Consider the following 13,083-nt stretch of genomic DNA (forward strand, 5'->3'; position numbering starts at 1 on the left):
TATTTATTTTACTTATTTTAGTCTTTGACCATTCTACCGGCAATGTTTTTAAAAAAAATTATTATTGCCTGATGGCCGCTATTGCCCGCCGTACCCTTCATGTTCGTTGCTCCTGCTGGGAGCCTGCATTAGAACCCAGCCACACCAATTCTCCTCGAATGGTAATCGTGCCCAACCAGGCGTTGGAAAACCAAGACCCAATGTCATCACTTGTACCTGACTTGGTGGCAAGGCTTTACGTGCCATGAATGTGTCCCTACCCCATAGGGCCGTTCCTGTCAGAGGCCGTAGCCAGTCCGATTAACTTTCTTCATTCGTGATGCATTCTGACAACACTGTAACGGTCTTTTAGGAATGCCAGAAAGGCAATGTTGCGGCTCTTACCGGTGACTTGATGATGCCGCGAAGATATGAAACCCATGTCCGCCGAGAAAATACTCCGGAGGTCAACCACACAAAACAAAACGACTTGAACAACGCTGAGATAATATTGACATTGCGAGGAAATCCGTTTCAGGAATATGGTATGTACGATATTGCGTTGTCCGCTCACGACTGAGCAAAGGAACTAATGATGGATACTTCTTATCTCAGGCACAGCCTTGCACTGTGCAGATATCCTGCTCTGCGCCAGAAGAGACTCAACTGACGCTTCGAGCTGGGTTTACGGATGACCTTGGTATCAATATCCTCACCCTTCAAGGTCAGCACAGTCTGGATTGGTACCCCATATTTCGAGGATCGCAGAGGGCTTTTCGACTTACAAATGGTGGAGTGTTGAAAGTTCGTGATTACGTTCGTCTGCACTTCTGGCGTGATGGTGCCAGCCGCAGCGAGGAGGAAGAGTTTTACATCCCACTGGACGAAAACCCCAATATTCAAGACATCCCAGACATGCATGTGATCTTGGGTCTGGATTGCTTTCTTAAGCTCGAGGATTTCACCGACAGTCACTCGTCTCTAGCCCCTATACAGCTAGACCGGCAAACTAAGGGTACGTGTACCAGGGCTGTAGTGGCTAACGTGATCAACGCTAACCCATTCTCTAGAGCAAAAGGAAAAACAGCAAAGGGCCCTCAAACTCAAGAGGGAGCAGGCTCAGGAAAATGCGAATAAGAGATACGAGCTACAAAAGCAGCGCCGTCAGCAGCGTGCAGGCGCAACCGGTCGGACTTAGCCAGCTCATGAAGCTAGATTGATCTTTATTTTAAATATTGTTATTCGGCTTTGTGTTACTTGTTCTTGAATGGATAATCGCTTTCTCTTCTAGAATGTGTTCGATAGCTTTATCAAGGTATTATGCTCACCCATCCTATGCGACGGTAAGTAAACTAGCACACCGCTACCGATATTTTAATGTAGTATACTGCATAATAGATTCATTTCTCTGACTGCTATAGCTAAACCTGGTTACAATATGCGGATAACCCTCATCGGCTGATATTATTTCATTGTTCGGTGTGTCGGACACCAACCGGAGCATCATTATGAAACATATGAGCCAACCAGGACTGAACGCGTTGAATAGACGCCTAAAACATAGCGAATAACCAATTGTAGCGAGCTTTGAGGAAGAAGTGGATGCGATAGACGTAGTATCGGCGACGCATTAACTGAGAATGTAAGGAAAAATGGTCTCTACCTGCATAACGTCGGGTATCAGTTTTATTAGCAATGACCAATCAAATGCCGAAGCTGCCCCGACAGCGTCATTTTCTCGCTTGAATGCAGCCTCACTTTGACGCCCTCATAAGGCTGGCCTCACTCCTTCCCACGGCTGGATTTCGTTTGCTTCCCGCTGGTACATCGTGATTCTCAGGAATTTAAAAATGCCAGTCCATTTTTCCCTGCCTCAGGCTATCTCCCGTCAGTGATGCAAAGCAAGCCTTATCTCTGTCTATTATACAATCGATACTGATAATCGTGTCCTAGGTTTCTGGGGAAAGGAAGGTCATGCCACTAGTAAAGGGCGGCCAATAACCCTCACCACGCCAAAGCCTCATCATGATTTCGTATTTAGCCCCGGTTATCGTTCCAGTGGAACACCTTATATAATAATAACTGACTCACGACGGAAGACAGTTTCGTCAACCGAGTCCCCATGCTCCGTCGAAATCAATCAATTAAGTATGTTCTCTCTGAATGGTATGTGTCGCGCTGGACGAATTTTGCGAAATATCTTCGTGAAGAAGCATTCTTCGGGAATATCTGGATCCAAAACTACGCGAGATGAACCACTATTTCCCAACTGCTCCGGTGCCGGAACCGACCCACCATCGGGTCATCAGCAAGAGGAGCCACGACAATACTCCAGGTTCGACGAGAATTCAGTAACTGGCTCATACTCGGACATTCAGGCTCTTCATGGATCGGAACGTCCAGAGGAGCGAGGCGAGTCCATCAATGTGCTTCCCTCCCTCCCTTTCGAGAATGATGGATCGAGAACCCCAGGGGTGTGCCAAAATCTGGATCAATTCGATTTTGTATACGACATAATCGTACAGTCTCCCATGGGATCCAAACTCCGGCGACGTCTGACCCTCAAGTTCGATGCGGATGTCAATATAATGTCGGACGATATGCAACATAGACTGGGTACTGAGCTAAGACCTTATCACGGAGGCCCCATTTCAATAACGGGACAGTCGCACATATTCCCTGTCGGAACTGTTGGTGTTTCATGGACGTTTTGTGGGCAGCCCAGGATTTACAAAACCGATTTCTATGTTGTTCCGGATACGAACTATGATTGTCTTATCGGCAGGCCATCAATGCGCAGTCACGAGCTGTATCGAGTGGATCCAGAAATCACCAGACGCTTAAACACATCATACCATGAGCAAAATGGTACCCAGGAATAATACAGTGAACAGAAATAAATGGTGGAATATGTAAATATTCTCAGTTGGATTTGCCTTTCAGTGATGTAATTTGATAACTGGCACTATTTATTGGAATATGTGGCACAATGGCATGGGATCGTTATGCGATAATGCCCGATCAGATTACTCGGAATGGGTGAGATGACGAGGAGGACCACGACAGTGTTTCATGCTGCTCTTTAGGCTGTTGGGTACCTGAATCACACTAGCGTTATGAATCCCATTTTTGGTCTGTACTCCCCATTCCTTTTGGTATCTACTGTTATAGACCGCATTTCTGCGACATGATTTCCCACCTTTTTTTACTCTGTGTGTTTACAACAAAGTACCCCCTTTCTACTTCATTTTGTGAAATCAAAAACTGGCCTTCAAGGCGAAAGCAACTTTACCCTCCAGACGGCTTAAAAGAACACCTGTTGAGGGGTCTCCATAACACCCTTTGGATCTACGTTATATGAAGCACTTCACCGCCCCCAATACCAAGGTGAATACCGCCATTTCCACACACAAAAACGCTCAACAATATATGACAGACAGAAAGATTCCAGCAGACATGACACACGATCAGCCAGAAGGATATGATAAACTAGCGGCTGTAATGGCCCTAGACTCCGGATCCTGCATCTTCCGCCGATTCGCCAAACTCAACGTGAAAAACATCCTCTACCTTCAAGCAGAGTTAGCCTATGTCGAAGAAGATCTTAAGAATATCATTACTGAAGACAAGATGTCCGCATCACCTGGTAAGGAAAACTATCCCTACTCAGTATGGGAGTTGAAGGAATCTCTCCACCAGAAGGATGGGTATCCCGAACAGTGGATGAAGGTTCTTGAGGCACGGAAATTGTTGAACGAGTATAGTACGTCTATCCTCAAATTTGAGTTAATACCAAAGTTTCTCATCTAACTTTTCCTTTTTACCTTTGCTCATATCTCTTGCAGATGCGGCACTTATTCAACAAGCCCAGCTCCTACAGTTTAGCAAGCCGGAGACGGCCGATCTAGAAGTTCTCCAGGAGTGGCTAAACCGGGAACAGAGCGAGAAAAGATACTTCTCCCCGGAGGATCAGTGGAGCGAAGAGAACGCTGAAGATTTGATTGCGTTACATGGCCGACACGATAACACGGACAAGTTCACCCGTCTTGTGTTTACGCGAGTCATCCCGTTGTTCCATAGATGGCTAGGATATCGGCGTACTGTATGTTCCATTTCATATACCCCCTGCACTCGAGTAACTTGAGACTGAGTTAACATCATCTCCGATCGCAGTCCCGAAAAGATATCGAAGCCGGTGTTTGGTACTACAATAACCGGAGAATCAAATTCTGGACATATATAGTAAGCTTGCTAATCTCGGCCCTCCTACCTACAACTTCGGTAGTCGCGCTGTACTTCATCCAACAGACAGCGGCCAAATTGATTATCATTTTCGTGTACAATATCATATTTGTGCTCGTTATGGGCCTCATGGTCAAGGCTAGACGGGTGGAGATTTTTGCAACAGCGGCAGCGTACGTCATATCCTTTTTGCTCTTCATTTTGTACACAAATACCAGCTTACACTATGATTAGGTTTGCTGCAATTCAGGTGACCATCCTTACGAGTGGGAATGGCAGCTCTTGATATCTGATGGTTACAAAGTATTATTGCGCGGAGTTCAAGCGTTCATGGCTAGAAGTCGTCGAAGATGACTGTTCTTATGCTTCTCAAGCTTCAAAACATGACCATACTAGTCCGCGCCCGCGTCCAGTCTTTCAGTTGCCGTTTGGACTCCAATCTGATACTTCATCCGTAGTGAACAAAATCATCCGATTTCCAGGTAAAAGATTTTCCTAGTAGGAATACCGGCTCCAGATTCAGTCTCAAAGTATTATCATTAATATTCCAGGTTCAAACTTGCCATATATGACTGTCATAGGTCTGTCAGTGAGATCTATGTCTCCTGTATAGATTTTCTTCACAGTTATCAAGGCACGAATTACAGTGGATCGCCGAGCTACTCAGTCCTCCAATCGGTCTTCAATCACCGAAGCTCGCACGTCCTCCTACAAACACCGCCTCATACTCGCTAGCGAACGCGCTATTTGGTCGATTCTGGTTGTATTCAATAGCTGGTCAATAAGTGTCGACATTAATTGCGTTACCTTAGACTAGCGCCCAACCCGACTGTACTCCGAATGATGGTATTCAGACGCCGAGGTGGGGATACCGTTTCCGCCGAAATACGAGAGCTCACTCCGTCAAACGCCGATTGGCCACAGATTGTTGTACCCCGCACAAGAAACACAGATATGTCTTGGTTCAACCAAAAGGTCAACCGTTCTAGGTCTGGTCTAATTTATTCTATACCTGGTCTTAAAACCAAGTTCGCTCTCCGATACCATGATCACCCCATCATGGTGGCATCATACACGCTTTCTAACTCCCTGACTATCCTCCCGACACCCTCATACACCCCGTCCGCTTTCATTGACACTCTTAGCGACTCAATCCCCATGTGTAACTCCTCCTCAAGCCTTTCCGCATCTTGTATCGCCGTCCGCTCAGTCGGCCGGTCTAGGAGATCATAAACACTGCTCAGCGTTCCGGCGGACAACGCCGCCCGCACACGCCGGAGCACCATGGCAAGTACATAGAAGCTCTGCATCCCACACCAGGCCATGTATGGTAGAGAGCGTGGTGAAGTCAACGATGGCCTCGAGTCTCTACTACTAAGTCCGAGCCCGAATCCAAAACCCAAAGTCTCTCCATCGGCAGGAGTATCAGAGTACATCGGATCCGGTGTAGGCAGGTGACGGAAGACTCGAGAGATCAACAGCGCAGATCGAATGCATATACGCATTGATTCTTGTTCATTGAATGGAAAGATAGCATCGATTTGGGTTCTTTGCGACGAAGAGAGGGAGATGCTATTCCCGCTAGTACTGCTTTTGAAAGTAGTCGTGAAGCTATCGGTAGGACGGTCAGGGAAGGCGCGAACTCTATGGATAAGCAATCTAGCAGTGTGGATTAGGACGCGTGATATTGCCCAGAGCACGCGCTCCGCGTCGGCTTCCGTGCCCTGGCAGTTGGCTATGCAGCAGTAGCGGTCTGTTTCGGTGGCTATATTGAGGAGAGAAGAGTCGAGGTGTTTGATTTCGTTGTGGAAAGAACAGGGAAGACACCCATGATCATAGGTGGTTTCGTTAGAGAGCTGACGGGTGATGGTGCAGCTGCGGTGAAGGAGGGATTGTGCTTGTAAGATGTAGGGCCATGGCTGATGCTTGTTAGAAGACATGGATGTCAAGAGGAAGGGAGTTGCGGACCTCTCGACAACCACGAATTACTATATAAGGCGTGGTAATGCGGAAATCATCGCTTGTGATTAGGGGTGCCTATATTGCGGAGTTAGCGAAACCATGCCTACGCGATATAGAAGCTGGGAACTGACCGAAGCTGTCAATATAGAAGACTGATAAATGAGGAACATCTGCGACAGTTAACATAAACTTATGGGCTATGGATGAGAGAACACATGTGACATACCGTCGACCACCAGCAGCGACGGATCGCGTCGGAACAGTTATTCGCAGACTTCTGCGTATGTAACGATAGGTCCATAGCCATGGTTAATGCCTGATTGGCTCGGATGCGCATCTTGGGGACATTTCCTCGCTGGCAGCACTCGTATAGGCTAAGAAGTGCTAATGCCAGGATCGGCTCCAATTGCTGGGGAATTTCCGGATGCAAGGGGCTGCATGGGCCCTGAGTGAGTTCGGAATTGGAAGACGGCACGAGAGATTCTTCCGATACATCTAGCGCTGAGCGTGCAAAATAATCGGCGTAAGAGCGCCGCAAAGTGACGGCCTCATTCTCTATCGCGTGCACATCTCCTGGTAGGGGTATCAGTGCCAGTATTGCTGCCACAGCCAAGCCCAGTGAGGTAGTCGGCCAGTAAGGCAGATGAGATGCATCTACATGGGCCGACCGCATGCTCAAAGCCACAGGCTTGTCCATATACTGGGACATAGCCGGTGGGGGTAGTAGAGGGAGGTATGGATGTATGAAGATGTAGTAAGCATTGATCCTAGGGTACGATCGGAGAAGGATCTGTCAGTTAAGGTCCGGTGGGATATTGCATGGGCACGACATACAGATCCTGATCACACCGATAAGCACGGAGGCTTTGTGTCGGATGGCCCACAGTCTCCCGAAGCCCCTGACCGGTTCTAGGGCCTCTAGGCGATGACGGAAATCCCAGGCTGTCTTTTCCCTGCAGCGTATCGGATAGTCGGGGTCCGGTTTCAATCGGAGACGGAGATGAAAGAGAAACCGGGGTGGCTGCATTGATCTGCAATATCTGAGCCGGAGTAAACTCATAATTTGTCACAGCATGATTGTTGACCTTGGTTGCAGTTTGCAGTCGTTGGGCCTTTTTCATGGCCCGCTCCTCGGCGGCAACAGGGCCCCGTCGAGCACCCCCTCGCCGACTGGGTTGATACTGGCATTCTTGTCGATGGATAGTGCACTACACAGGGTTACTAGAGATCGATTATTGATTTAGAAATAATGTTGACTTACATTAGCGCACGGAACTTGCCCGTCACATCGAATTTTGGAGGCTCGACTGTTCATGTTAGAATTTGGTACCTTGCATCAATCCCCGTGGATTCATCACTCGGCGTCAACTTACCAGGCCAGACACGCCACCTTCACCGGCCGAGAAGTGGAAGGCATATGATTTCCCTCCTATCTTCTTGTATCTCTGTAATTAAATGCTGTTTTTTTGTTTTTTTAAAAAAAAAAAAATCCAGCTATCACTTCAGGTCAGTATATAAAGGAAGAATGCAGATATCACTCGGTTTGGGGAAGAAAGGAGAGCTGGATGTTTCGGCGTCTGAAGTTCGGCGAATGAAACGGGTATTAGTCAAGCATCGTTCTGATTGCGCCACTCTCGGCCTTTCCGGGGACCCACTTGCCCCCTCCTTTGACAAAGGCTGTACTCTTCGTATTTAGATCTAAAATGACCGATCCATCCGCCCAGCTATCCTGACCTCTTCTCTAGCAGACAGTTCTTTGTTCGGCCTCCTTTCAATGATCCTGAAGGGCATTGCAACATGACTACAGAAACAGTCCAAGCCATCCCAGCAAGCGAGGAGTACTACGACCTTGGCTCCTATGGGCACGTTATCAGCACCACCAGCGCCGACACCCAGACCTGGTTCAACCGGGGTCTAACATGGGTCTACGCCTTCAATCACGTAGAAGGGGCCTACTGCTTCGAACAGGCCATTGCAAATGATCCGACGTGTCCAATGGCATACTGGGGCCTCGCCTATGCTGTAGGTCCAAACTACAATAAGCCCTGGGAGAGGTTCGATAAGAGAGACTTGGATGCCTGTGTAAAACGAGGATTCTATGCCGCACAAAAGGCCAAGGAGCATGCGGGGAATGCCACACCTCTCGAACAGGCTCTTATTAAAGCAATCCAATCTCGTTTCGTCGCCGACACCCCGCCTAACGATTACCCGACCATCAACAAGAGCTACGCCGCCGCCATGAAGCTAGTTTACGACGCTTTCGGGGATGATATCGACGTAGCCACGCTCTATGCGGATGCGTTGATGAACATGACTCCGTGGGCTCTGTGGGACCTTTTCACTGGAAAGCCGAATGCTAATGCGCCCACGATGGAAGTCAAAGCCGTTCTGGAGCGAGCGCTCACTTATAAGAAGGCAAATCTCCATCCCGGCCTGCTTCATCTCTTCATCCATTATATCGAGATGTCACCTACACCGGAACTGGGCATAAACATAGCCGATAACCTTCGCAACCTTGTCCCAGATGCCGGTCATATCCACCACATGCCTACTCATCTGGACATCCTCATTGGAGACTGGAGGCGTTCCATTGCTTCTAACTATAACTCGACCCTTGCGGACGACAAGTACTTCCGCAAAGCAGGTGCTGCCAACTTCTACACCTTCTATCGTATGCACGACTACCATTCCTTGATCTACGCAGCCATGTTCGCCGGAAAATCTCAGATGGCTCTGGACGCCGTGACGCGCATGGAAGCCACTGTTCCTGAGGAAGTCCTGCGTATCCAGTCCCCACCAATGGCTGACTGGCTCGAACAATTCCTAACCAGCCGGCTGCATGTAATGGTGCGCTTTGGCATGTGGGAGGAGCTGAAACAGAAAGAGCTGCCAACTGATCAGACTCTCTACTCCGGCACCACAGCCATGACGCACTACGCGCGAGGAGTCGCCTTCGCCGCTACCGGGGATGTCCCGACAGCTCGTAAGGAGCAGGAACGGTTCAATCAGGCATGGAAGCGTGTTCCAGAGACCCGTCTCGCGTATAACGGGAAGATTGTCGATGTGCTCCAGGTGGCTGCGGCCATGTTGGAGGGTGAGATCGAGTATCGGTGCGCGAACTACGATCAGGCCTTTGCCGCTCTGCGTCGTGCTATTGATATTGAGGATAAGTTGCCCTACAGTGAGCCGTGGTCGTGGATGCAACCTTCCCGCCACGCGTACGCGGCTCTTCTGATGGAACAGGGGCATCTGGAAGAAGCAGCGCAGGTGTATCGTGCCGATCTGGGACTGGACAACACGCTTGTTCGTCAGTGCCGTCATCCTAACAACGTTTGGTCACTGCAGGGGTATCATGAGTGTTTGGTCAGACTGGGGAAGCTGGATGAAGCGGCTATGATTGAGCAGTCGGTTAAGTTGGCTCTTGCGGTGGCGGATGTCCCCATCAAGGCGTCGTGTTTCTGCAGGCTGGATACTTCCCAGGCGCCGCAGGTTCTCGAAGGGTGTTGCTCTAAGGAGTGAAATGAGTTTCATTTGCAATGTGGATGATCTTCCATGGGCTATTATGTATATGACTGCGCGGGAGTTGACATATCCCAGAATGAGCGGTCTAATTCTGTGAAATACCATTTTGTCCTTTATACCATCTGCAAATTGCCCTTTCCGTACTCCAATCACGTCCATGATGAAAAAAAGCAATTCGCTAGAACCCAGGACAGTCAAACGCCACCCTATACCAAGTGCACTGATAGTCATCGCCCTTTTCGCAGTCATCCCAAACACCTCCCGAGGGCATGCTATACCCATACAAGCCATCACTGTACGCAATCTCATATTTGAGGTAGCAAGATGGATAACCAAAGACGTTCTCAATGTCCAGAGTATAGGGCAGCTGCGAAGTCATGGCGTCGCCCTGTGTGAAGTTCTCCACGTGGCCGATGATGTTGCATGCGTGATCGAAGAGGTAGGCGGAGTTCATCGTTTGGTGGTAGCAATCGATACCAGGATATAATTGGTATACGCCGAATTGGCAGCTGCCTTTACCTTGGGGTTGGCAGAGCTTGGCGCCGGAGGGGATGTCCTCGCTATCGGATGCGTAGGTGAGCGTAGGGACGAGGGAGAGGAGGAGGGTTGGGATGAGCTGGAGTGGCTTCATATTGGCTGTGTCTGCCTATTGTGGGCGATTGTTTGAGTTGTCTGATAAGAAGATTGACTTGAGGTGGATTCTGGAGTATCTTGTTCAATTAGGAAGCGTATCTGGAGATCAAGACAGAAAGTGTGCTCCTGCCGCAACTTATAGACTTTTCTCCGTGCTTACGGGGGCAGCTAATCTCGGGTGCTACTGCAGGATCAGGCACCGCCCTGGGTTGTATGGAGATCGGCAGGCCTAGCCAGGATCTGGGGCCAAAGGGGCCAAGGAAGGGGGCCAAACGTGTGGAGGAAGCGGTTCAACCTAGTGCCTGTTAGGGCAATCATATTGCGACCTGCTGAACATGATCATGTCGTCGGTGCATGGTGCCGTGAGCTTATCTTAGTCTGGGGTGATGTGTAGAATGGGGCTCTCCACGATGTGTAGCTAACAACTTCTCAGCGGTTGGGTCGAGATCGATACCTTCGGTATGATGGTACTGGGGCCCAGGTCAGACATAACTTTTGGGAGGCCAGAATCCATGAATTTCAGGATCATATATACAATTGTACTGGTATTAAAGCAGCAATCATTCGGTCAGCAAGTCAAATCTATTTAGAAGATCGGCCCCACACGAGGCTGTACTCTGCCGGACTTGCCCGACGGTCAGAGCGTAGTGATCTAGATAATTGAAAGTACGGTTGGTTTGTCTCTCATTCTGTGTATGGCTATGAAATTGGGGTCTAGCACTTCGTGTTGCCTACATGGATGGTCGGCGCCATGCCTGAGAAGGGGACGGCGGCGTTCACGGAAAACATTTCCGTTCGGATCGTTGGACCTAGTCGGACAATAAGTTACCTGTGGGTGTGTTTGTTAAAGTTTTAAATTAGAAACAATTCAAGAGAGCACGCGCAGACGGTATACAAAAAGCAAAAAGACAAATCAAGCACATACGCCAATTGATGGCGCTGCTGGGAATCGAACCCAGGTCGAAACGGCGCTGCGGAGAACCACAACGTTTCATGATGACCACTACACTACAGCACCTTGATCTGTGACAGGCGGCCGCTTTTTTTACATTACCAGCGACTTTATACCCGCAACCACTAAGGTCTCAGTATTTACTTAGACAGTCCCCTTCATGGTTATGAAGCTGGAGAGAGGTACGCGGAATGAACAGCTTCTGATTCGCTACCAAAGCAGCCCATTAATAGGGTACCCACAAAGCCTGGCCAGCGGCACCCTCTTGGGTATCACCATTGCTTGAATCGCGCAGGAGATGTGATGGAAAGGCCAGACGACTCTGTGTCATCAGGAAGACTACATCCGGTGGCATATCTGTTACGCCTGACAGAAGTTGGCCTCATCGTGATGTCTCAAATTAGTGTCTGTTGGTCTTTATGCCATGGTTTACTTGAAGAAACTAATAATTTGTACACTTTGGTCAGACCGTATTAACCACCTGATATTGGCTTCCTGGTATTTCTTCTACAAGAGACCCTTCAATCCGCTTGACTTTCCGTCCCTCCCACCATGACATTACCCCAGCTAAAAGGGAGCTGAAACAACCCAGGCCGATGAAAAGTCCGACTCCGTAGCTTGGGCGATTGTGCCGGTTGTAGCACCACATAAATGCCGCCATGCCGACTTGGAACAGAGTGTTCACTAGCATGTTGATGATGACGAAGTCCATTTTCCATTCGCTGGTAGGCGGCGCAATTTTACCGGTCAGGGTCGTTTGCAAAGTCAATCCATCAGAGTCAGAAGGCTGCAATCTGAACCAGCTCGTATTTCGCTTTGCGAGTTTCTCTATCGACTTTCTCGATTTCACACCGTCACACAGGCGCCACTGGAGTAGCCAATATGTATCGCGAATTCGCCATGGTGCCAGACCCCACGAGGTCAAGCAGAACAAGCCATTCAGGATCTGAGAATCTATTTCAATCCAAACCTCTTTCTGCTTTTTCGTCATGGATCCGACATTCAATAAGAGAAAGAATAGCATAGCGCCCCAGGCAATAACGTTAAGGCCGTAAACAGTTATGAAGAAGCCCGTAGGTGTGCAGAGGAATTCCCACGCCACAAGCGGCAATCTTTTGCATGGGTCGCGGCACGAAACAGCTCCCGCAGAGAGATCTGAATAGTGGTCGCGATCGGGCTGAGCCCCAAGGGGGAGCACTGGGTCCTCTTCTTCCCAACGGCCAGGACCGATAGCGGGGGCTGTCGCTCTTCGGGGAATAGGGCGGTCAATCGCAGGTTCAGTGTTGCTTCGACGTACAGTGCGAGCGTGGAAATCAAATGCCACCTCGTCAGATGATCTCAGATCAGCGGAATTTGGGGCGTGTGCGATAGCAGTCCCTGTGGCTTGCCAAACCCCTGCCGCGGGATTGAAACCAAGCAGCCTCGCGGCGGAAGAGATGGAGGCGAAGCGCAGAGTGCGTCCTGCCTGAAACAGAGGCATTGTTGACCGGCCTTGCCTGTCCACTGCAGCCGAAATATCATCGGTCATTTTACCCAGTTTTGGCTGCTGGGAGAGTTGTGAAGTAGATGAGGTGGTCATTTGGGCAGAACCCACCAATTTAGTAGTTAAAACATATCACACAACACCCAAAAAACCAAAGGCTGTGGTTAGACAGCGGGGGTTCATTCAAAGAGCAGGGCTAGTGGCACTTCACAGTGGCAATTCACTCAGCAATCGAGTATCACGAACACGGCAATCATACCCACCTACCATACAGGGTAGAGGGTAGATAAAAGGTCTTATTATACGTACC

General features: G+C 49.2%; 7 protein-coding genes and 1 non-coding gene across 8 annotated transcripts; 4 read left to right on the plus strand and 4 right to left on the minus strand.

Annotated features, from left to right (window-relative positions):
- The first annotated feature begins 385 nt into the window (after positions 1–385).
- BO83DRAFT_245385 (uncharacterized protein) lies at positions 386–1,338 on the plus strand. Its single transcript, XM_025526994.1, has 3 exons — positions 386–524; positions 595–994; positions 1,050–1,338. Exons 1-3 carry the CDS (start codon positions 522–524, stop codon positions 1,175–1,177), a joined length of 531 nt encoding a protein of 176 aa, XP_025389216.1. The 5' UTR covers positions 386–521; the 3' UTR covers positions 1,178–1,338.
- A 445-nt stretch (positions 1,339–1,783) lies between these two features.
- On the plus strand, positions 1,784–2,978 carry BO83DRAFT_245410 (retropepsin-like aspartic protease). Its single transcript, XM_025526995.1, has 2 exons — positions 1,784–1,866; positions 1,933–2,978. Exons 1-2 carry the CDS (start codon positions 1,830–1,832, stop codon positions 2,859–2,861), a joined length of 966 nt encoding a protein of 321 aa, XP_025389217.1. The 5' UTR covers positions 1,784–1,829; the 3' UTR covers positions 2,862–2,978.
- A 358-nt stretch (positions 2,979–3,336) lies between these two features.
- Positions 3,337–4,507, plus strand: BO83DRAFT_387704 (uncharacterized protein; the record flags this gene model as incomplete). Its single annotated transcript, XM_025532730.1, has 5 exons — positions 3,337–3,742; positions 3,825–4,081; positions 4,153–4,221; positions 4,288–4,394; positions 4,456–4,507. The coding sequence occupies 5 exons, from the start codon at positions 3,337–3,339 to the stop codon at positions 4,505–4,507; spliced, it is 891 nt and encodes a 296-aa protein (XP_025389218.1).
- Positions 4,508–5,270: 763 nt separating this feature from the next.
- On the minus strand, positions 5,271–7,600 carry BO83DRAFT_397858 (Zn(II)2Cys6 transcription factor; the record flags this gene model as incomplete). The annotated part of the gene is given in 6 exon segments (XM_025533209.1): positions 5,271–6,140; positions 6,160–6,258; positions 6,410–6,950; positions 7,018–7,391; positions 7,445–7,490; positions 7,557–7,600. 6 exon segments carry the CDS (start codon positions 7,598–7,600, stop codon positions 5,271–5,273), a joined length of 1,974 nt encoding a protein of 657 aa, XP_025389219.1.
- Positions 7,601–7,904: 304 nt separating this feature from the next.
- BO83DRAFT_245485 (tetratricopeptide repeat protein) lies at positions 7,905–9,793 on the plus strand. The gene has a single exon (XM_025526996.1). It carries the CDS (start codon positions 7,981–7,983, stop codon positions 9,700–9,702), a length of 1,722 nt encoding a protein of 573 aa, XP_025389220.1. The 5' UTR covers positions 7,905–7,980; the 3' UTR covers positions 9,703–9,793.
- BO83DRAFT_245494 (uncharacterized protein) lies at positions 9,793–10,546 on the minus strand. Its single transcript, XM_025526997.1, has one exon. It carries the CDS (start codon positions 10,334–10,336, stop codon positions 9,884–9,886), a length of 453 nt encoding a protein of 150 aa, XP_025389221.1. The 5' UTR covers positions 10,337–10,546; the 3' UTR covers positions 9,793–9,883.
- Positions 10,547–11,272: 726 nt separating this feature from the next.
- Positions 11,273–11,356, minus strand: BO83DRAFT_t134. The gene has a single exon. It is a non-coding gene; the product is annotated as a tRNA-His (tRNA).
- Positions 11,357–11,753: 397 nt separating this feature from the next.
- On the minus strand, positions 11,754–12,861 carry BO83DRAFT_463335 (DUF2985 domain-containing protein; the record flags this gene model as incomplete). Its single annotated transcript, XM_025537339.1, has 1 exon — positions 11,754–12,861. The coding sequence occupies exon 1, from the start codon at positions 12,816–12,818 to the stop codon at positions 11,754–11,756; it is 1,065 nt and encodes a 354-aa protein (XP_025389222.1). The 5' UTR covers positions 12,819–12,861.
- Between the last annotated feature and the right edge of the window lie 222 nt (positions 12,862–13,083).

Source organism: Aspergillus eucalypticola (genome assembly GCF_003184535.1).
Source record: "Aspergillus eucalypticola CBS 122712 chromosome Unknown BO83scaffold_9, whole genome shotgun sequence".
In the NCBI taxonomy this organism is placed as follows: Eukaryota; Fungi; Ascomycota; class Eurotiomycetes; order Eurotiales; family Aspergillaceae; genus Aspergillus; species Aspergillus eucalypticola.